The sequence below is a fragment of the Zootermopsis nevadensis genome, unplaced genomic scaffold (genome assembly GCF_977971745.1).
Source record: "Zootermopsis nevadensis isolate Lab colony 2312 unplaced genomic scaffold, Znev_1.0 Znev_ptg000012l, whole genome shotgun sequence".
Taxonomy (NCBI): domain Eukaryota; kingdom Metazoa; phylum Arthropoda; class Insecta; order Blattodea; family Termopsidae; genus Zootermopsis; species Zootermopsis nevadensis.
In genome coordinates, this window is record NW_028259144.1 from 6,119,823 (window position 1) to 6,143,887 (window position 24,065).

General features: G+C 38.9%; 2 protein-coding genes across 2 annotated transcripts in view; both read left to right on the top strand.

The window, feature by feature from the left end:
* Window positions 1–416: 416 nt before the first annotated feature.
* His2Av (Histone H2A variant) lies at window positions 417–4,068 on the top strand. The gene is made up of 5 exons (XM_087348149.1): window positions 417–548; window positions 1,376–1,453; window positions 1,657–1,770; window positions 2,093–2,222; window positions 3,295–4,068. The coding sequence occupies exons 1-5, from the start codon at window positions 417–419 to the stop codon at window positions 3,354–3,356; spliced, it is 516 nt and encodes a 171-aa protein (XP_087204275.1). The 3' UTR covers window positions 3,357–4,068.
* A 2,208-nt stretch (window positions 4,069–6,276) lies between these two features.
* Cad87A (cadherin 87A) overlaps window positions 6,277–24,065 on the top strand; it is a 296,199-nt gene continuing 278,410 nt past the window's right edge. Inside the window, exons 1-2 of the mRNA XM_022069888.2 lie at window positions 6,277–6,408; window positions 6,569–6,694. Of these exons, the coding sequence (XP_021925580.1) occupies window positions 6,672–6,694 (23 nt within the window). The 5' untranslated portion in view covers window positions 6,277–6,408; window positions 6,569–6,671. The remainder of the gene's footprint in view (window positions 6,409–6,568; window positions 6,695–24,065) is intronic.

Consider the following 24,065-nt stretch of genomic DNA (forward strand, 5'->3'; position numbering starts at 1 on the left):
AATCTAACAATTTTCTTTTGTAAAGTGAATATGTTTTTGATGTTTGATGAATTTCCCCAAAAAAGTATTCCATATTTCATTAAAGAGTGAAAATAGGCAAAATATACTGATCTGAGTGTGTCAGTGTTGCTGACATGCAACAGAGATCTAACTGTGTAACATGCGCCACTTAACTTAGGTATCAGTTTATCAATATGATTAGTCCAATTTAGGTGATTATCAATTTGCAAACCCAAGAATTTTGTGTTTATTGACTCTTGTATATACTTCCCATTGTAACCAATACTTAAAGCACATTGTGGAGAGTTATTTGTTATAAATTTTATTATATTTGTTTTATCTAGATTTAGGGCCAGCTTGTTAGCAGCAAACCACTTACTCATATGAGACAGAACTATGTTTGATGTTGAACAGATATGTCATCTGTTTACTCGGCATTGTTGTGTTATATTACTGCCATCAACAATCCGCTTTCTTTATTGCGGAAAGAGCTGAGCTGTGAATCACTTGTAGAAGAAGTGTGTCGTAGACTAGATAATTTTGTGCTGGTAAAAACGTTTTAGAATATCACAAGTACTTTTCTTATATAAGAATTATTACATTACATTTCATTACAGAGATGTATTTACGTCAGATTCTCCAGAACCGTGGTTCCACTGTCAACTTTTTATTTAAATTGTACAGCATTGAACAAAAGAGCTACATACTTCCAGAAAGTGATAATTTAGATTAAACCATTTAAGGACAGTACAGTGCAGTTCTCTCTAATTAAGCATCATAATCAATGTATGTGGATATAAGCCTGATGCTTTGTAGTTTCTGTATGCATTACCACAAAATATGTATATATTTTAGAAGCTTTCTGCATATTTGTTACTACATGAAAGTTATCCATATTCAAAATTGGGCATGCCACTATAATTTTTTTTTAGGATACTAATGTATGACGTAATATGTTTCATGTACGGCGTTTCCCATTTCATAGCTTAGTTTCCCTCCCGCCATCTTTACTTCCATCCCTGGTAAAGGGTGAGAAGCAAGGAGAGAGGTAACACGTAACCCTACTTTTGATCGATAGATGGCGTGCTTCCGCGCCGTGTATTTAAATTCTTAATTTTCCTATTGGTTTGGGAGAACCACGTGACTCCTTTCATACGTACGCCACAAGTCTTGTTTGGCGGGTACAGCATAGCGTGTCTTGGAAGTTGCCACAGAAAGACGTTACAGAATGGTGAGTATCGAGAAGTTTATATGGTAAATATTAGGCATCGGTTCAAGATTTTAGCACACCCGTTTTCTGCATGTTCTGAACTATACTCTAGCGAAGTTTTGAGTCGCTAGCTGGAAAATTAACCACATATTTTGGCTTTTTTAGGCTGGTGGAAAAGCAGGAAAGGACTCGGGGAAGGCAAAGGCTAAAGCTGTGTCGCGCTCGGCGAGAGCCGGGTTACAGGTAAGATATGATTGTAACAGAAGTGAATGAAGTGTATTCTAATTTCCTTTTAAGTTGTGTACCGCTCTTTTGTACGGGAACATATATAATTCATTTATTATGTTTGTTAACAGTGTGTTTATAGTGAAATAGTGAGTAGTGGCAGTGTCATGTTTTGAGGCACTTGAGAAGTCATTCACTCACGTTTGCATTTGTTTTTCCAGTTTCCTGTTGGACGAATACATAGACATTTAAAGAATAGAACAACAAGCCATGGACGTGTGGGAGCAACGGCAGCCGTGTACAGTGCGGCAATTCTGGAATATTTAACAGCTGAGGTAAGTTGGTGCAATCAAGATGGCTACTGCTGTTTATGTGTTTAACTTGAACAAAACAAATACTTTGTGTACGATTGGAAGTTACGTTTGGTATTCGACATGAGTGATGTTAGTATTAAAGTTAACAATATAGGTTTAAGCAAAGCATGCCTTACATGTGACATGACATTAGATGTACATTAATTGGCATGTGAAAATCATGTTGGGCCCTTTGTAGTTTAATTTTGGCGGGATTTTTTTTTCCAACGGTGGTATTGTCAGAATAAACAGCTTGACAGATATATGAAATTATTTTAAATTTATCCTAATTATGGATTTATAGGTTCTTGAGTTAGCTGGTAATGCGTCAAAGGATTTAAAAGTGAAGCGTATTACTCCCCGCCATCTCCAGTTGGCCATCAGAGGTGATGAAGAATTGGACAGTCTGATAAAGGCAACTATTGCTGGAGGAGGTATGTTAAGAATTTCTTTCTTTAATATGCAGTGCATGTTTTGTAATTAGGAATGGACAATATGAAAGATGAGTGCATCACATTCAGTCATTATGTTCAGTGTCAGTTAGTTCGCAGGCTTCAATAACACACTTCAGATCTGAGCATTAATACTGAACATTTGTGTCACTTGTCCAACCATATCTGATGCTTTACTGTTCTTAGCTGTGACTTTGACAAGGTGGTTGGTTGTGTAACTGCTATGTGTGCTATAAATATGGTGGATACACTACACGCAGGTCATGTGGGGGATGTGACATTCTGTGATGTGTGATGCTATTAATAGCTAGGGTAGAGAAATTTGTTCATTGTACCTGTTGTGATATGGGCTTAATCAGTAAAGCTTTGGCTGTGATTCCTCCAGTTGCATGATCGTGCATGGATAAAGATGTCCATGCAGATCTACTTTTGACAGCTAAACACCTTTTGGGGAAGGACTGCTTAATATCTTGACACTCATAAAACCTACTGTAATGACAGCTAATGTAACCAGCTGTCTGCAGCAGCTTGGGGTAATAGGACTCTTGGCTAATTTGTGAGCTCTATATGACATCACCAGGTTTTTATACTTGGTGTTTTAATGTTGTTGCTCTCTGAGGTTGAGACAAACTTGACCAAGGGCACAGTAGCGAAAGGTTTCATCCTTCCACCACTTACCTGGAGATGAAAGTAGAACCAACTTCCAAAATCTTGTTTCATTTAAAACACTTAAGACAATGGATAAAGTTCAGCTGAATAAAAGATGCGGAATGTCCGGTGACTTAGAACTGTGATTGCCTGGTTAGGTTAGGGTTATGTTTTGTAATTTATAAATATACTTTGCTATGAATTCTTGTTGATAGAAGCCTGGTAGTGCCTTGTTAAGTATCTGATCTAACAGACACAGTGTTAAGTTTATTGCCTGGACCTTTGATGCTTTGTGGTGAAAACAAAAAAAAACAGCCTGTTACAAACTTTCAGTTTGCTTGTATAATAGAAGTGACAAGCATATTTAAGGTATATGGTTATAAAATAATCTTTGTTCTTATTGCAGGTGTCATTCCACATATCCATAAGTCACTGATTGGGAAGAAAGGTTCACAGAAACCAGCATAATTGTGGTTCCATAAATAAGTGCAGTTCTATTTTTGTGAAGACAAAGACCATGATTAGTGGCTGTCTCTTAGCCCAAGGAAGACTAAAAGAGTGTGTTATAACTCTGCAATGTGTTTTTCTTGTGAGGCAGGTTTTTTCTATCTCTTTTTGTATGCAATGTGTCGGGGATCAGAGTGAAGTATGGATTGCCAGGTATGCTATTGGCGGCACATTTTGAGTCACCTTGAGTCTCACAATTTCACCTTTGAGTCTCACAGTTTTACAAACTTCACTCTGGATTTCATAAGTGATGCTGTCAAAACCAAACAAGTAGCTAGTATAAAATGGAAATGACCAACCATTGAATCAGCAAGACTTCATGTCAAACATGAAATATTATGTTGCTGTTTGCTTGAAAGGTGACTCATGAAACTACAATAATTTTTTACTAGTTATTTGTTTGGTTTTGACAGCATCACTTATGAAATCCAGAGTGAAGTTTCTGAAATTGTGAGACCCCAGAGAGTTTTTAAAATTGAATAGTGTTACCTAATGAAAAGAGAATGTCATATTTTAGTGTGATATTCACACATATTGTTCCCCCTAATTAATACACTTAACAAATTTTTCTCATTTATTCATTAGATTGTAGTTTCATTCATTACATGAGTTGACATTGTTGTTAAAATTGTCAAGTACTACATCTGTAGGAAATATATTCATTTCACAGTCATGTCATTGTTATTGGATTATATGTTTGTGTAGTGAAACATGTGGTAGTACAGAGGAGCAGTTTTTTTTTCAACCTACTGTTACATCATCTCTTTAAGGTTCAAATATTGTTCTCAGCACCCCATTCCCAAGTGTGCTGGATGTGTTGTCCCCATGATGTGAGAGTGGCAAAATTATGGTTCTATTTCAATCTCTATGTCTTTCAAATATCACAGCAAAACAAGCTGCAAGCATTTCACAAATTTAATTCTCTTTAATTCCTTGGTGACCTGTTGATGTCCCTAAATACTTGAACTATGCCATGTTTTGAAAGGATTCATTAGCTAAGGCCCTGTGTGACATGCTAGTATTTTAAATTGAGCAGTTGTCGGCCATTTGTCCAAGCCCCCCTTCAGAGGACCGGCCTGTGTTGACTGCCTGCGTCGTGGAACATTACTGTTTCTTTCAGATCTAACAGTTTTATTAAAACTTGTTGCACTGAACAAGATGAATGCCAACCATTTCCCTCAAATTTGTGTTTCACTTTGGTTTTAATGTATATAACAAAAATTTGGTAACACTACTAAAAGTGCTTGCATTATACATAGTGAAACTAAAGCCACTTAAATGAAACAAATCAGAATATTTCTGTGCTTGCATAAGAAAAGATTAATTCGTGTTTCAGTACTTTGAAGGTAAGGAGACTTACTAAAGGAGAAGTAAATGTGTGAAATCTAATTTGAAAATGTAGCTTTTCTTTACATACTTTTGAAAATGTAAGCATATAAATGACATTGATATTTTGCCAAATAAATCAAGATGGATAGGATCGCCAGGGAAGCAACAGAAACAGAGCTCCATCTGAATGTTCAGAGGATGAGCTCTGAGCAGGTTATCTTAGTCTCTCATTCTTATCCCGAAGGAATGGATGAAGGTCATCTTTGTTCTGGATTCAACCTTTCTGTCAGGGATCCTTGAAAATGTTCCTGGCACTGAAATACCATGTGGAATAGCAGGTAGGTAAACCTACTGCACCTGTCTTTGCCCTTAACATTGAGGTAGTATGTTTATTTGAACTGTTGGAATGTATAACCTCGCAGGGTGTTTACAATCCAGATCAAAATTGACATGGTTTCAAGCCCCTTTCCTGGTGTTTGGTCATTTTGGCGTACAGAAAGAGAGTGGGTCTCTTAATAAGAAACTACTGAATCATAGTGTTGTGTGACATGCAACAGAAATTTACCATTTCTCTCTATTTACTTTTCATAATAGCTGATGTGGGTGTCTGTTCTTGGATAGAATATTAATTACAATTACAACTGTGGATTAAAATAAGGTTAGAAAATTTGGGAACACAGGAGGTAAGGGGAATGGGAAATCATTTCTAAAAGTATGTAACTAACTTTGGGTACACAGCCCCTTGCTGAGTTAGATACTGGATTGAATTGTAGGCAAGTGTATTTTGAGGTTAGGAACTTGGTGTTGAACCTTGGAGACCACCACTGTAATATTTTTAGAGCCTTGAAATGACTTGCATTTAAGGTAGCTGAATCTTAATCAAATTTGGTTATTAGCATTTCTGTATAATGTAGGAACTGCATTACTTTAAAAAAATATGGTCCAATACTTTTGTTTAACATTCTTTTGTTGTATACAATTACTTTCTGCCCAACCAATTTGTTATAATTTCTCATCACACATTCTTTACGTCTGTTAATTTGCGGGTGGAGGGGAGAGGCCTATTTCCGTCGTCCGAAATGTTTAATTTCAAATCATCATACTTCAAAAAAGGGTAGGCAATAGTATTTTCTTTCAGACGAAATAAAAAATAAATGCCCTCTTTTCCGTTTACGTGGTTTTTTTACTCGTTGAAATTTCGTAACCTCGAACATTACGCACTTCCTCTGTATAAGACAACGTACAGACACTTTTCTGAAAGAACTATAGCAGGGAACACGGGATCAATTGAGCAAATTTCTCGTAGTTTGTCCAATATAAGACATATAAGTGGCCCATACCGCACGCCACATACCACACACCATCAGCATTCCCTTAGTCTTTGTATCGTGCCATACACCACAGGAGTGTTATTGTCTATTAATTTTATTAGACTTAAAATGGCGTCATCGTCAGTAGCGTCATCTCTTGGTCTATTTTGCAGTCTCTCACCTCTTGTAGTTCGACCCTGGGAGCGCATGTGTAGGAAGCAGTCGGAGTGTCAGCGGTGAAATGGAACTAAGTATTCCGCCTCGAAAGTCGAAGTCGTAAGGTTGAGCAGTTGAAGTTCTTGTAATAAACTTGCGCAGACGACTTAGCCGTTTATTTCACGATTGTTTTTTGTGTTGGTTCTGTAGTGTGTTTGGTATTTATATGTTTTATGAGTATCTTTTGGTGTGATTAAATTTGATGTTGTGTTGTTGTACTTGTTTTCGTGGTGTGTCTAATGCAGCCGGTTAAAAACACCTGTTTCGATGTTTTTGCCATCGTTTTAGTGTATTTGATATATTCTTTTGATTCATTAGTGAATGTTCATTTAACGATGCTTTCTGGAAGACTGTAACTGCCGAGACCTGAGTTGTCTGACACGAAAGGTCATCTGTCATAGCTGATCATCGGCTTCTTACAATGATTGGCGATCACAATAACAGGTATAGTGTTTTTCCGTTACCTGTCAGTACATTTTGCATTATTTTTATCGCCATCTTTCTTTTGGTTTTGTTTTATAATGCATGTTGTATGTATTAACGTATTCCACGTGACGTTATGGTACCGCATGTAGATGAATGCTAATTGAGCTATAGCTTTCACTTATAATTTCTCTTGCATTTGTTCAGATAATACAGTACAATATTTGACGTGTTGACTCTTTCACGGATCTGAGATCATAGAAAGGCGCGGTTGGTTCACCATGAAGCATGTACGTAGTAGACTCAAGGAATTTTCACCCTCAGGCGGCGTGCTTAGCGGTTCGGTCTGACTATTACCTATCCCAAATATATTCGCCGTTTGAAATTCTTTAAGAGCATTTGCTGTAAACGGGCGTTTAAACAAAGTTTTGAGGCGTTCTTCCAACACAAGCCGACACTCTGGGTTATAGATTAAGGTTTATGTAGTATCTGTCAGATATTAACATGTGTATCGTTTCAACTATGCAGTCAAGGTCACTCAGAAATTGAACATTGCGAAGTGCTTTTGACTTCTTGTAATCCTTGCTGTATGAAGGCAGCGAGTGAGAGAAATAGATAAGACTAATTATTATTTTGAGGTCAAATGATCAATAATTCTACAGTATGGACTTTCAATCTAGAAATTATTAGATGCAGTAATATTAGATATAATTGGGTTGACAGGCTGTGTTTAGCAGTGTAATGTTTTTTGTAGCGTGAATAATAAGTCACGTGACTGCATTCTCTTTCTGGATGAGCTGCATAGCGGTTCCTTCAAAACCAGTCTGGGCAGGCGTTCACCTATTGAAAACGAAACATTGTACAGTCTGAGCTAAAACATGTGCTGCAGTTGATTTAAGAATTGTCAAGACTGCCATAAAGAACGCAGGAACAAGAATATTTTTGTACTTGAAAGGGATATCTTTATAATGTGGTTATCATTTGTCTTGTTTACCTTAATATGGTTTTGTGTTGTGGCTGGTAGTAGAATGTAAATCCTGACTAGGTTGGTGTAGTCGGTTTGTAGAACACTGCTTATTCACTGTCAGAGAAAATCCACACAGTCGAAAAATTTGGATATTTTGTCCCACTTGAGTGTTTAACTTGAACACAATTTTTCAATGGAATATTGTAATTCATTCAGCTAGGGCCGGAATTCGACCTTTTCTGTCCCTAAACTATGTCAAGTTTAAGAGGCTCCAGAAATTCTAAAATTAAAATATACGTCTATTATTCTGACTGAAGGGAATGTTAATTGATAATCACGAAACTAATGTGAATGAAAACGTTGTGATATCATTCATTTACAAAGCTTCACATTAATATTTATAACGTATTTTCTGAGGCCCCTCATATTACGAGGCCCTAAGCTATAGCTTAGCTTTTCGCAAGTCCGCCACTGCATTCAGGCCACACATCAAAAGAGTCTGTAATAGAAAAATACTTGTTCAAAGAAATGACTCATCGTACAAAAAATAGATTCGGTTTTGATAAATTTATTTAATTTATAACATTATTTTATGCGTTTCGTTCACGAAATACTACTTGGAAAAGAATTTGATTACTCACGAGTCAATTCTGTATGCTTCCTAATAATTTCTGCAGTTCCAACATCAGATTCAATGCTGAATGCAAAGATTCTGGGAGGAAAATAAAGATATTCAGTTTTCAGGGATTTATAATGATAGACTTCATTCCTTTTAGGAGGTGGACGAGACTTGTAGCACACATGGGAACATGAAAAATACATTTTAGTGATCACTTTGGAGGTTTAGTCGTGGGGTTAATGCAACGCATGGCCTGGTGGAAGTAATGGAATTGATGGGTTTGCCTCACTATAGTTGGATTACAAGTCGGGATGTCTTAGTCAGAGAAATTACTCGACGGGCTGGACGACCAGAGTTAGGATTCCGACAGGAGCAGGTGTCTGAATGGCATTGCGCTTGCAATGACAGAGATAACTGTACCTTTTTCTTGTTAGAGTTCATCGCTTGATATGCTCATAAAAACAATGTAAAACAGTGCGGAAGTCTGCAGTAACAATGACGTTCTTGAGGTCAAGTACAAATGTATACATAATGTTCTTTTTCTCAAGAACAGCAGAAAAACTTTGGTCCAGACGGAAAGATTCTGTGTGTTGGATTCATTCATCATCGTGGTCTATATCCTCCGGCTCACCGCTCTAGAGCGACCGGCGACACCAGAATATGAACTTGTCTCTTCCCGCGAGTTGAATGCTTCTGCTTTAAAATGTCTTATGAGCTGTGTTAACTAAATGACGTAAGAGGAAAAAGTCGTGAAGTATACATTGAGGTGCTTCGATCTGGTGGCCAAAGTGGGAACTATTGAAGAAGGCAGATAGAATACGTCTAAATGCGTTTCTAAGAACGCGTGTTTACTACAGAACACACTTTCCGAGCTTATATTTATATTTTAATTAGTGGACTAACAGTAAATGTTATATAGGGCAGTGGTATTCAACCGGGGGTACGCGAAGACATCTTAGGGGGTACGTGAAATTAAAAAAAATATATTATTTTATGATAAACACTGAATAATCAGTAATATAATTTATTTAATTTATTTTAGATGTAGATTATATAATATGTATAACTTGAATTATACACCAACAACTTTGGGGGTACAAAGTTGGAAGAGAAATTATATCTGGGAGTTTATTATTATTTAGTGTTCTGTCTGAGGACAGGTCCATATGAACAGGATCCTTCCATCCTTTTCTCGGACCTGTTCATATACGTTCTTGGCAGATGATCCAGAAGTGGTTTGCCATTGCCTTCTTCTGTGTGTGTGAATGGAGTAATTGTTGGGATGCCACGGAGAAACCGGGGAAGTCCCCGGAGGAAAACTCCACGGCCTTGCCCAACACAAGTTATAAATTCGGGCACCGCCGGGAATCGAACCCGAGACCCCAGGATTACAAGGCCAGCGTTCTAACCGCTAGACCAGCGAACAAAAAAAGGTTGAATACCACTGATATAGGGCACAACTAAATTTCTGGAATTTCTTGGAGTTTCTCATACCTTGAGAATCTGTGGTACTTGTGGTCTAGGACGTTCATGAAGGCAGCTTTGTGAGTGGTGGTTTTACTCGCTGGTAATTTTCTTACTTTGTGTTGAACAGCGCCGTCAGGTGACTGGTCTGCGTAATGGTTAAGAAGTTTTTTTTTCACAGCATTACGCCCTCCGTGGCTTTACGGAATATTGGTCAATCCATTCATGTGTGTCAAGACAATGAAATGGAAAGTGTGTAAGTTTCTTTATCGACTGTCTACCAAGTTCAAACATACACAAGTGGGTTTTATTTATTTTATTTTTTCACGCGGAATACTTTAAGTAAACGCGACACCGTGTTTAATCTCCGTTACTTATTAGCGTGAAAGAAGTGAAGATGGAAAGTAGGACACTTTGCAGAAACTAACGTTTGTATTGAACTGTAACAAGCAGAGAACCGGATGTACTTGTCTGTGAAGGTCGGGTGCTTCGTTATATTCTTGTGGATTCAAAACCGTTGTATGTTTTTTTAATACCGTCCAAACAGGAAACGTGTGATGTAGAATGCCTGCTATGGTCTGTGGCTTATTCTTTCTTCAGATGTTTTTACTTCCGGAATACATAGGAGGCAGAAGAAGGCAGGACATTGACCTTTTCTAGGTGCCCTGTAACATGCAGCGAATTTTAAACAGTGTGCCATATGATTAGCATTCTAATAACGCTGTTCTGTTAACGGTCGGAGGGGTGTTTGTGAGGGTGGTTGTCTCTAAGAGTGGGTTGGTGACGAACGTTAAATTATTCTACAAGAGATTTTGGCCGAATTATGCCCACAATTCTTTGTAAGTGCGTCGTGTGTAGTTTGTTTTATGTCGAGTGCAAAGGCAAGGCATAAGAATGACTACCATATGTTATCAGGATACCATCTTCGTGTTAGTTATCTGAAAATTTGGTGAATGATAAGTCATCTGTCTGCAGCCTTGCAGGGCCGTAATGATTTAAAACTTGGAGACAGTCGTTGACTCGGGCGAGATTCGAACCGAATGTTTCTGAGTGCAATTAAGAGAAGTTACCGCTTGAGTTAACCTGCACTGTTTCTATTGGTTCACTGATTCATGCACGGACCAGTAGTTGAAGATGGCTTGTGGTTTGTTATGTAAAGTTTCTGCCTCTTTGCCTCCTCATCAAAGAACCATTACCATTTCGCAGCAGATAATCGGATTTACGCTCCCTTTCTCTATTGGATGTTAACAGAAGTCGATACACGGCAATAGAAAACACTTTAATGCTATTATAATATTCAAGAAGAGGGATGTAAACGTCTTGTAGCTTGTAAGAGTGTAGACAGAAGGGCCCCGTGAAGGCAAAAGGACGTCACAAACGTGAAGGCTTTTCGACAAATACTCTAAGTCAATGTATTGAGCAGGTGAGATCAGCGGTTAACCCGGAAATAACCCATATAATCTCGGTTGTAGTGGCATTTACCATCACTGAACTTCTTCGTGGGTTTATTTGGTTCCTTCGAAGCAGAGAGTAGGTGTATTTGAATCGAAGGCGATTTCCTCCTGCAACATTTATTCAGTTAACTAGTTGTAATTATTCCATTTTGGAGTTGTCATACGTCTGAAGCTGATAAAGCGTCGCAAAACATTACGCATCAAAATTGCATTCTACCCTCCCCATTTCTAATTTCCGAACTTTTGTAATGCTACAAAATTTTCACAGTTTATTATCCTGTTGGTCTACCAGGGTTCGATCCCCGCCAGGGGCAAAGCATTTTTCTTCTATCCTTTACATTCATTCACATCAGATATGTGGCACACCCAGCCTCCTATCCAGTGGATACAGGGGGTCTTTTCCCCGGGAGTAAAGCGCAGCCGGGGCGTGATGCTGACCACTCACCCCCCCCCCCCATCCAGTGCCGAGGTCAAGAATGAGTAGGGGCTGTATCGCTCTCCCCTCAAGCGCCACCATGGTGTAGCGGGGCAGATTTACGTCTTTTTATAAGCACGTGTTATTGACAGAGGAAAACCCTAGGAAGCTGCTACACGAAAGATCGGCGAGTTGCCAACAGTTACGCACTGACCGGGTTTCAATTCACTGAAGTCTACTCACGGTATCCTATTTACCACCAAGAGAAACTTTCCTATTTGCCACTGATACCTACATTCTAAGGTCCAGAGACCATCCTGCCTTTTTATGAAACCAGAAATTTTCTTACCGCGTTCACAAGAATCCACCCACCGGCTTGTATCCTGAGACAGACGAATCAGTCCCATGCCCTCATATTTTATGTTTATGAAGTCCATTTTAATATTATCCTCCCATCTATGCCGAGGCCTTCCACGTGGTCTCTTATCTTCGGGCGTTGACTATAAATTTCTCGTGCCTCTGTGCGTGATATATTATTTTTTGATGTGGTCACACAATGGACTGGCGAAGAATACAAAAGCGTCTTATTATGCAATAGTTTTCCGTTCTCCTGTTACACATACTTTCTCTCTTTGTGGTACGTGGATGTGCCTTGAAGGGTTGTTATAGTTTTTTGTTGTTCTGGAAGTGTTGTCTACGTTTGTTGTCCAACGTTAGGATCTGAGATGTAAACAGGGCCGGTCAGTGAAAGGTCTTTTGTTATTCAGACAACTAACAGTGTTCAAAGAAATTCTTTGTATGGCACTAAAATTGATCTCAGATTAAGCTGTGCGAGATTTGAGGTTTCACGGCAGCGAGGATAGTGATTTTTTATCTGTTTTTATTGACCGTGTAGACTCATCATTATATCTAACGTTTCGGAGAAACATACTGTCTTCATCTTCAGGGCTGAATTTAGGTGGCTCAAAATGTGATACAGTAGGTATCGGTATTATTTTTCCGCATAACAATGAGTTCGGGAAAGGGAGACATAGAAAGACCAAGAAGAAGATGGTACTGTATCTTGTGAGGTGGAACAGATGTTTATCATTCCTTGTTGAATCAGTTATTTTCTCCCACACGCTTATTGAGTTTATATTCACTGAATTATGGCTACTCGGTGTGCCCTAATTTACTCTTCAAAGAAACTGACTCCAAGATATGATTGATTCGTCTTTGGCCCAGTTGACTTCTCCCCTCTCCAGTGAGTCAAAGTCTTCGCATATAACGTTTCTTCCACGTAAAAAGGTTAAAAAAAGTTGAAGAAAATAGAGTAACTATGCTTGGCTTACGTGATTTATGTTGCGGTGTGATCATCATCTGTTTTTGTCGTGTGACGACAAGAACAACAAACAAGGAGGGAATTCCAAGAAGCGAGACGTACTCGTTTCTGCAAGGAACTGGGGTATGTAATTTATTTTTCCGACATGTTCGGCTTCTACATGAAACTGTGTTTTCAGTATCGCTCCGTAGGTATGTTACATTCAGATTTCTGTGCTGTAGTTTAGAATGCGCTTATTAATAGCTAAATAGGGAATGTGTCAGTGAATCGATACAGTTTTAATAGATCACGCACGTGAGAAAACATAAATGCAATAGTGGTCGGTAAACCAATTGGGATGGGACCACTTAGAAGACATGAATGATGATAATATTAAAACAGACTTAAGAAGGCGCTTAATACAAAATGTGAAGTTGTGGTATGGATTATACTTTCTCAAGATGGACGCTTATCGCAGGTTTTTGTGAACATAGTAATGAAAATTTGGATTCCATGAAACGATTGAATGGTATTTTTTTTTCAGGGAAGACATTGTATCAAAATAAGATATTGATTCCCTGTGTCTAAGCAACACACGATGATGGCGAAAAGAGTTCATGGAGGTAGAGTTCCACATGTTCATTATCCTCATGCTCTGGTAGCTTTTTCCTCGAGGAGACTGGGTAGACTATTCAGCTGGACTGAACGCAGGAGAGAAGCAGGTTTCATATTAATGTATAAATTATTAAATAGGGTGAACAGTTCATTACGTCAAAGCCCTTCAGCTAGGTGCATAATTGCTGCAAATGACATAAGCGGATTTTTTTAATATTTTGAGCAGAAATAAAGCCTCCTTTGAGGACACTTTCTCACTACGAATGCTTGGATCGATTTTTTTTATTTAATTTAGTTTTAATTTGTTTTTCTTTTCATGTAGAAATATAATTATTAATGTTTTCCTGTCATAGGCTCTTTGCTGTTGGCAAACACTAAAAAGCGATTGAATTTAAAATATTGTTTGATGGTAGCTGATATTTTTGACCAATAAGACTGACTATAAATTACATTTTCCCGTTCATTTTTCCTACTAAATTTAATTGAAACGCGTGATTCGGGAGACAGACTTCGTGTGCATACACAGAAGTAGGTTTTCCCTTTGGGCTTTCATGTCGTACATTTCGTGGAACTGAAGTGTAAAAAACCGTAACATTGCGATCTATTTCAAGAATGGCAAACTTCACTCAGCAAGAAATGTACCTACGCTCACGTAAATGGTCTGTCTTTAGACATGAAGGGTCTATTTTCACGAACCTAAATGGTTTATTGTTATGCTAACATAAGAAGGATTGTCTTCCGGAATCTGTCTGATGAACGCTTCCGTGCGTCTCGTTATTTCGCTTGATACATGGATTAAAGTGCGCTTTTTCGTGAGAGATTAAAATCTACTTCAGAATTAGCGCTGTCTGTATGTAGTTATACAGGCAGAGCGTGTTATTTGAACTCTTAAATGCTAAGAATGTGACGCTTACAGAAATAAACTAAAGGGGATTAAGAAATAAATTAACTTCTTGAGAAGCTGATAGTCGTCTAGTTACTCAAGAAATTCCCAAACTTTTATCCATTTTTGTGCTCACAAGACCCTTACTGTTGCGTCATACTGTAAGCGAGATAATTCCCATGCAAATCGTAATAGAGGGGTACCCTGTTTCTTTAAGATATATTTTGATACGCTGAGATTGCTTTGCTGTTGTTACGTTGTTTCTGTGGGCGGGAGAGACTGTCTCTCATATTAAGGGAAGAACTGTTGAGGGTGTTATGAAGTGACAGGAGATTACAGAGAATTGCTTAATGAGGAGTTTCATAATTTGTACTCTTCACCGCGTGTCATTAGGATGATCAAATCGAGGTGGATTAGGTGGGCAGGGCATATGCCACGTATGGTTTAGATGAGAAATGCTTATAAAATTATGCTTGTAAAGCATAGGAGAAAGAGATAGCTTGCAATCGGTACGGATAGATAGGAAGATAATATTAAAACGAATCTTGGGGAAATACAGTTGGAATGTGTCTGTAATTTACCAAAATTGTCAGCCTGACGTTCAAATTTAAATTTTATAATCATATTTACGTATTTTTTTTAATATCGGTGAAATCGATGTAATTTTCAACATCTATAGCATGTTTTCCACATACTACGCACGTGTTCTCCGGCTTGCCAGGGGACTGATTAATCGTACTGCATTCATTCACTTCAACAGATCACGTCGTATGGAGCATGTCCAGAGCACAGCATTAATAATCTGCCTGCTATTTCTACATCAAATAGGATCCGATGCACAACACATACTAGAATAGTAATTTTAATCAAATTCCATTCACACCTTACATTCAAAGGATTCCTTTAATTCATTTTACTGCTGTCAGTACCAGAACAGTCTTCATGGAAACGTGTCTTTATGTTCAGAAATGAATTCATATCAGATACATGAATTGATGAGATTTCAGGTTCTCCCAGAGGCGAGTTCGGAGGTGATGTCTTCTGGGTGGCTGTGCCGTGTGATCTGGTTGATGTTTACCGACGTTTATTCATCGCCCTGATAATGGAGGCAGGAAACACTTCTGAATCATCTGTAAAATTATACCAGACTACACGGCACCAACAACACAAAAGACAGGCATCTTCAGATACGTGAATTGTTGGCTGTTTAACAACGATGTATCAGCCGCTGCTGTTATCTGCTTCAGAATGATATGAGAGAGTTGGGTTTGATGAATTGGTAGGGATTAGGTGGGTAGCGTTCGCGTCAAATGCTGAAGGTCTTGTAAGGTTTCGGCAAACATTTGGTTACGTCCTATGGTGCTACGGTGGACATAACCTCAAAAGGTGTTACCGTATTCGTGCATCTACTTTTCATCACAATGGAAATTCTCTTCAATTTTCGGACTAATATTCTGTAAACTTCTCTCATATTTCCCACCGATGTCATCCTCTCCGATGACGCGCGATGGAAATTCTAAATTATGAAGAATTTCTTTACTCACATTTCTCCAGCATTAACAACGCCTTGAAGCCAACACTAAAACCTGATGATGGTTCCATTTTTCCAGTTATTGGTTAGGGCACTTCGTGTGGTCTTTCTTGAGAAGCAGGTCATTACTTGAATATTCTAGAAATCCCGTAGTTCAGTGCTTCCATAAACACCTTGCTAATGATATTATAAAGAGCCTGTTTTTTTTAAGTTCTTTCTGTTACTTGTATTTGTTTGAGTAGCAACACGGACCCTAATAAGTGCGAGGCATTAACTAACCGGAGGGAGATGGCTTGATACGAAGAACAGAATTAAGAGACCTTGTAGACCTGCGTCGCCACAAATCCTGACGCACTCAAGGGACCATGTCCTAGTGGCTAGCCGCAGCTCTGACTGGCCGGAATGGTACTGAACTGTCTGCAGGATTCAGGCGACCGGTCAGAGTATGTTCGACATCTGACGCTCGGAATTCATGGGTTCGCTTGTTGCTTGCTTCTTCATAATTTGAAGTTTTAACTTCTCAAAGTCTTGAAGATGTCGATGTTGGTCTTCTGGGTTGTAACGTCGCGTGGACTTGTTTGTATTTTGCCCTGGAGACGGAGGCAGTGTGTTCTTCCGATACGTTGACATCTAACTACAAGTCTACACTGCCTTAGAAGTTAAAAGACAAACATTGCTTTTATAAAGAAATCTGGAAAGTGAAAGGTGTACAGTAAATATAAATTTTTCTTCTTTATTTCCCTGTGACTGCATTTTTCTGAGAGCCTTGGCCGCCTCTTCCTTGAGGTTTCGGAATAGTTTCGCCAATAGTTGGCAGAACTTCTTGGACGAGGGGTCGGCCCGTCGCAAGGCCTCTGTGGCCTCTCCGCCTACGCCGCACAGGCAACATAGACAATGAAAGACATTCATGCCTTGAACGGGATTCAAAACCACGATCTCGGTATTCAAGCGATCAAAACCCACGCCTTAACACCGCGCGACCACTGTGATTGGCAGCTTAAATAATTACTACTGTTTAAACGGCTGTCCCATCTCGTTTCGTGTCTAATTGCTCTTCGTCTGTGGCAGTGCCCACACTTTGCCTGACGTGTTTGCGGTTCCAACTCGACTTTTTCGATTTCAGCCAGATTCATCCCTCGCCCTCTTCACTGGTCTTAGTATCGTGTAGCAAGTTCACCGATAAAATTGGACTTCATGCAGCACCTAGTAACGTTTTTTAGTTAGGTTTTCCACATTGCAGAAATATGGGTTGTGGAGACTTATCTAGTTGTCGCCAACTGAACAGTACGGTACTGCCTGTGGGCTTACCGACTAGGTCAGATGTCTTCAGCCGTTCTGTGACAGAATTGGCGTGTTTTGGTGCTGAATTAAACAACGGCCGACTCCGAGAACAACACACAGCTTTCAGGTGTGTTTGGTCAAAGCATTCGGCTACACATTGTAACATAGATTTAGGAGGAATATGGAAACTATGCTTACTCCAAATTGAAGCCTGGAGTACGCCTTTTTAATTGTGTCTGAGATTGTGATCAACACCTAAATGGACGTTTTGAGAGAGTTCTTGTTCGGTTATTAAAGTGCCTTCTCAGATCAGATGTTTTAGATCAAATGTAAAGTCGACGAAATAACTCAGGAAAAGGTAGTGCCCGAGCGGGGATTAAAATATAATATCTTCTAACGATATTAGAGGCACTACTTCTTAGATAACCTGCAGGATTATGGTTATTTTAGGTGTTCGGTCATTTAGGACATATCACTCTGTGGCATGCTTTATTTGCCGAAGTCCGCAAGTTAATATGTTATCAGGAAGCAACATTCTAATTGAACGAACGTTTGCAGTGTAGTCTAAATGCGGAGTGCTCCATTATCAAATTATAGGTTTTTTCCGAGTCAGATACCTGAAAGCTGTGCCGATTTCAAGTACGGGTTAAGTGTGGTGTTTCTGATATCTGATTAATCGATATCTATCAAATTATACTGATCCGAGTGTTCCACTCCGATTACACTTGTTAAGCTTGTAGCTTACATGCCCGTTCATCTCATTCTCCATGATTTTGTTGCTCTAAAATATCCAGTGGACAGTGCTTGTATGTGTGTGTATGTATACTTTATGGACCGGCTTTAATTTTGAAATCTGAGCGTTCTGTTGGTTTAAATGTCATAACCACATTAACCCTTTTATGCTGCGGTCGAGATATGTCGACCTGAAACGAGCATATCATACTATCTTTTCTGATATTATTTGTGACTAAACTTTTATTGGATATTTAAGGTACTATGGTAGTCCTTTGGGACTAATTTATTAATAATTCTTAACCGCCACGGTGGTCTAGCGGTTAGAATGCTGGCCTTGTAATCCTGGGGTCTCGGGTTCGATTACCGGCGGTGCCCGAATTTATAACTGGTGTTGGGCAAGGCCGTGGTCTAGGCAACACGGAGGTTTCCTCCGGGGGCTTCCCCGGTTTCTCCGTGGCATCCCAACAATTACTCCATTCACACACAGAAGAAGGCAATGGCAAACCACTTCTGGATCATCTGCCAAGAACGTATATGAACAGGTCCCAGTCCGAGAAAAGGATCGAAGGATCCTGTTCATATGGACCTGTCGTCAGACAGAACACTAAATAATAATAACAGTATCGTAATGAATTAACTGAAAGTATTCAGTGCGCGGTGAAATAGACGTGACGCCATCTTTTAAAAAAGCAGAATAATTGTCTTTGTTACAGGAAAAAAATACGTATAAGGACATTATGACTTACTAAATCTTGTAATAATTATTAAATGAAGTTAATTTTATTAATATTCATTTCAAGTTCAGCGTATAGGCTAAATCTATTTGTAAGTTATAACGTAAACACAAAATGTGGAACGATTGGTTGCAAAATCTCAGTGCCACTGTGATAGCTCGGGATTGTTTAGAATCCTGTTTACCCGTGTGGTGATGCAGACTACATGGATTCCTTTGTCCCTTTGTGTACAGGATTGTTGCTTCACTTCATTTATTTCTCAGCGTTCGCTACTCAAAGTAATATTCTCCGAATACACATTTTCCTTCTGCGCCCCAACGCGGAGATTCGGTCGGGAGCTATTGAACACGAGCGTAATTGAAAGTAAGGTCCTGATTTTCATATTGGATTTGTCGTAGGAGTTGAAGTTGTATGAGGCAGACCGAGGTGGAGGGCTTATTGTCAAAATGGAGGATTTCGAGGTAGTAAGTTTCTCATTTCTGTTTAAATTCGCTTCTGATTCCACATCATTGAATCTGCATTCCTGAACTCTGGGAATAAAGATGAAATATATTTGCTTATTTTAATACGTATAACTAAGGATTCTTATGTTACTTATATAGCGATGCTGCATCGACTGCAGTGGGTGTGATTATAGGCTGTTCAAAGATGATGTAGCCAAACGGTTTATGCAACGTTACGGCCCGATAGGTACCCGGCTCGAATCTCGGCGGAGTTACTTTCGTGGTTTACCCCAGTATTTCAAGGTGAAATCCTTTACTTCAAAATCTCTGTCTATTTAACTATTCGTAATCACCATTCCATCTATTTTTATTTACGCAAATCGGTAAATATTACATTTTAAGCAAGCCTATTGCTATGTTTTTAGATATATATGTTATATTTTTACATGTTTCAAGGACGTCGATGTTGGTCTTCAGAGTTGTAACGTTGTGTGGACTTAAAGATGGAGGTCGTGCTATGTGAATCCAAATTTGCAGTTGCATCTGTAAATAATAATGAACATTTATGCTGTGATATTATAACTTGTGTCCAAATTATTGAGATTAAGACGAAATCTGACATTTATGCGTCCAAGTGAGGTTTTAGGTTCTTAAGGCAGCGAGTGTCTTCTGAGATGTTGTGTTGTGTAGTCTCGTAGAAAATGAGTGTCTTTTCAGAAGTGATTTCTGCCTCCACCGTAAGGAGTCTGATAGCTTGTTCGGTGCTCCTGAAAATTATCACAGAGGTAATTATAGCACTGAAGTGAATAATTTAGTTGCCTACAGGGATGGTCAAAATTACGTCGTATAAAGTTAGTCGATCACATCTGAATGTGTTAGCCTAGTCAGTGAGTGATAGGCGGTGTTTACTACGTCTGTCATTCTAGTAACACGCCACTGGCGGGGCTTCATTTTGAAACAGGAACCAACAGGGTAATTTTCTGTAATTGATGATCCATCATATGACCGCAGTAAACATGTTACCTTTGCCACAAACTGATGTAATTGATGGGCACAGGATGAGAGGATGGTATGGAAAGGGGGGGAGAGGTCCAAATACCTGGTATAGAGCGAGGAAGCAAATCCAGACAGAAGAGGGGCAGATGATGGGACCACTTGACAGTGCAGATACGGAGAATTGGTTCGCCACTCAAGCTCTCTCCAATACAGCAACTGGTATTGTCATCGACTGTTTGTTTTGTGGGTTCCCATACACACATTTTAGTGCATGTGGGAAATATTGGAAATGGACGGATGGAATTAAACGTAGACGAGAAATTTTGCTTCTGTTACTCTTATGGCTTGATGCTTGCTGCTGGCTAATGACTGCTATGTTAGATGGTTGGCTGACTCGATGGCTCAGTGGCAAACTCACCGGATGCTAGCTGTTTGAATTGCTGGCTGACTGCATCAGTCACTGATTAAATGACTGACTCCCTCATTGGCTGATTGACTTGGTGACTGTTTCACTGACTGGCTAGGTAGCTAGTTAGAAGTTCAAACGAAATCACGTTAAGTGCAACCCCGAAAATTAATCATTGTCACCGTAAAATCTGAAATTAGATCCGGTTATGCGCTACCAATCACATAAAACACTCAGTTTTAATTTGTGACAGATGGACTTGTGGGAGCTTTTATTATGCACGAGTATGGTTTCGCGCTCTTTAAATAGTAGCAGCTATTTGTGGTGACATCAGTGGTTATTCCATGTTGGATTTTCAGATGTTAAAACCTTTTTTCATGTCGACTGCGAGGTATATGTTATCCATTTAGAGTAATTTTTTGTTCAGGTGGCAGATACATTTTGTTTTGGAAAGTTTCAAATTTGGCCCTATCAGCTCCCACTTTATTCCTCACTCACCCGAAACAAAATTCTTTCATTTTAGGGCCAGGTTTAAGGAATCTTTTTGCTACAGTTCGTAAGCTCCCATTACTTACGCAGCGATAACGATCCGATCTAAAATCACTACTGTAAAGAGCAGATGCCAAATAAACTGAGGCAGACGTATTGTCGCCAAATTCCATCATGGCGTTTCTCATGGGGCATCTCATTCTATTTGGAACAGAGCGTTCTGTAACAGACGAGTAATTATGTTTGAATCTGTAAGCGTGTTCTATCAATCACAATTAATATTTATACTTATAAATTTATCTTATTAATACATTAAAATTTAAAAATATTTTACACACATTTATAGGAATTGTTCGGATAAATATTATTCTGTAAACAAAGATTTGATTTAGAAGACAACAGTTTACTGTCAACATAATTGTAATAATAATAGAAGAATGGTGAATAAGGAAAAATATGATAACGATCAAGACAACGTAAATAATGGAGAAGAAAGGGAGGTATTAGGATATTAGAATTCTGTTATCATCGCCACCAACATAATTTTGCTGTACTAGTTTCATTATTGGAGATTCATTGAATTACCCACAGTTGATTGCATTGTTTATGGCCGATAACAATGCAAAAGTCTGCGCGATCTTTAGTCTGTTTTCCATTGAACTGTACGTAATAGGATTCTCTTGTGCTTTTGTCATGGCTGACAGCCATAGACAAATTTTGTTTGCGTGTCCCTCATGCACAGCTGTAGATTTCTACCACTCCGTTCAGTTTTATTGCAGTATCGATGTCAAAATGTGAGTGACAATTTCAATACGACCAGGTGAATGTGAAATATTTTGATATGGACGGACGGGTTTCATTGAATCAGCGTTTTGTAATTTCATATATTTTATTTATGTATGAGATATTTAACGACGCTGTCAGTAGCTCAGCTTTGTAGTGTCGAATGATTGTATGATAAATGAATCATGAATTGAAAAGTATGGACAGGAAGCGGTGTTACGTTGCCTAATTTAAGGTACTATCTCGGCATTTGTTACAAGGGACTGAAGAAAACCAAAAACAATTTGGATAACCTGTGTTCGGGCCAAAGATTTGAATTCTTTATTACCGAAGTTTGACCTAAGAGGGATTCATTTAAAAGTGACTGGAGACAGCTGCATAATAAGGAGCTTCATAATTTGTACTCATCTTCAGGTACATTTAGGATGCTAAAATTATAGAGGACAAGATAGAAGGGCATGTAGCACGAATAGGAAGATTGGAAATGTACCAAAAATTTTGTTTGGTAAGTTTGAAGGAGGCCAGCCACTCGTAGACGTAGATGGAACATGGATGTTAGATAAATGAGGTTGAAGGATGTCGATTAAATTTTGCTGGTTCAGACCTGTGCTAGGCTCTTGTTAACACGGCAATGATCCATCGCGTTCCATAAAAGGCGGGAAATTTAATTAATAGCTGAACGTAGTGTTAATTACTGAAGAGGGACTCTGCTCTGTGGGGTTGATTAGTTTAGTTTCTCAATAAAGTCATTAGCCCCTCGTGTATTATTTAACGACGTTTGAAATATACCCAGGTGCTACAGAAATATTCAAGATCTTAACATTTCCGACGTGGAACCATACGGAAATGACGTTTCTTCGACAAAATACAAACGTCGCTAGGAAAACACTAATATCGAGTCGATTCTGCGTTCTGTTGTTTGTGGGCATTCCTGATTCGTGTTGGGAACGATTGTAGTATGATAGAAGCAGAGTGTCCGTCCTGTTTACACACAAGTTCAGTCTTAAATCTCGCTGAGGCTGATTACTGCATTAATTGTCTCACCCACCACTGCGAATTCGCCATTGGTCACGCGACATTGAGGACTCGTGGTGTGAATCCCAGTAGCCCCCTCTGTGTGCTAGTGTTAATAATTACTTGTTGTGGGGGGGGGGGGTTGTTGCTTCAAAATATAACCACAGTCTCAAAGACTAGAACATTTTGTAGCTCATAGCTATAATCCACATGGATTACAAATTATATTTAGGTATTTCTTCTCTAAGTGCCTTTATTGTGTAATAATGCATTTAGTAGACGAGTAATACAAAATATATGCAATCCGACGGAAACTTTTTTTTTTGAGCTGAAGCAGCCGGGGCGTGAAGCTAATCTCATATCTTAGTTTAATATCGAAATCAATGTTGCATAGGGCGCTTCATAAAACATCGACAAATTTTATTTTATCTGTTACGAGAAAATCGTATGAATTATCTGCCCTGTGATGACTGAATTCTGTCTTTACATGGATGTGGTATATATTCTAAAAATACGTAATAATTTTATCGGTGGATATGCTTTTGTAATTGGATCTCGTTTGAAATTGGTCGGGGCTTTCAGGCTCCTGTTTTACTGAATTTTGTTACTTCCCTTTGTCTGTGCCAGAGCGAGTGATTGTGGAGTGAAGAATTCCGAGCATTTACAGAACGTTTTTAATATGTGACTCTGCGGAAATGACGTAGAAATATCGTAAAGAGGAGTTGCAATGTCGCAGTGCCTCCAGGGACAAACGCTTATAATGGGAAATGAAACGTAATTAATTCTGAGCGTCATTAATGACGCAGCTTGAAGGAGTGTTGTTGAATGGACGTAGGTCAGTCACTGGGTGTTCGCGTCATTTGTTCCGTATTTTGAGGTCTTTATCCAATCTAATGACTACAGGGGAAAAAAAACTCGTAAATATTTAACTTCATCATCTGCACGTTATGAAGGCCGGACTCTTGTGTCATCTGTTATTCCTGATAATTTTACAATTTCCTGTACTCCAGTCCGGAGATAGCGATATGTTGTATTTCGCATTGGACCAAACTAAACGAACTCCGTACAGCAGAGTACTTCTCGAGAAGCCAATAATAGAATACGATCCCTGATTTTATGGGACCCGAGGTTTTATACTATGTTCAACCATCTGTCCATATCCTGAGCCAGTTTAATCCAGTCCACACGCTTCAAATTTATTTATCCAAGATTCATTTTAATATTATCCTCCCTTGTACACTTGGAGTTCTGTGCATTTCTTGT

Excerpts from the sequence above, each read along its gene's own strand:
- His2Av (XM_087348149.1), top strand. The coding sequence starts at position 417 with ATGTCATCTGTTTACTCGGCATTGTTGTGTTATATTACTGCCATCAAC. Across the intron at positions 1,454-1,656 it reads CGGCGAGAGCCGGGTTACAG|TTTCCTGTTGGACGAATACA; the intron begins GTAAGATATGAT and ends TTGTTTTTCCAG. Across the intron at positions 2,223-3,294 it reads GGCAACTATTGCTGGAGGAG|GTGTCATTCCACATATCCAT; the intron begins GTATGTTAAGAA and ends TTCTTATTGCAG.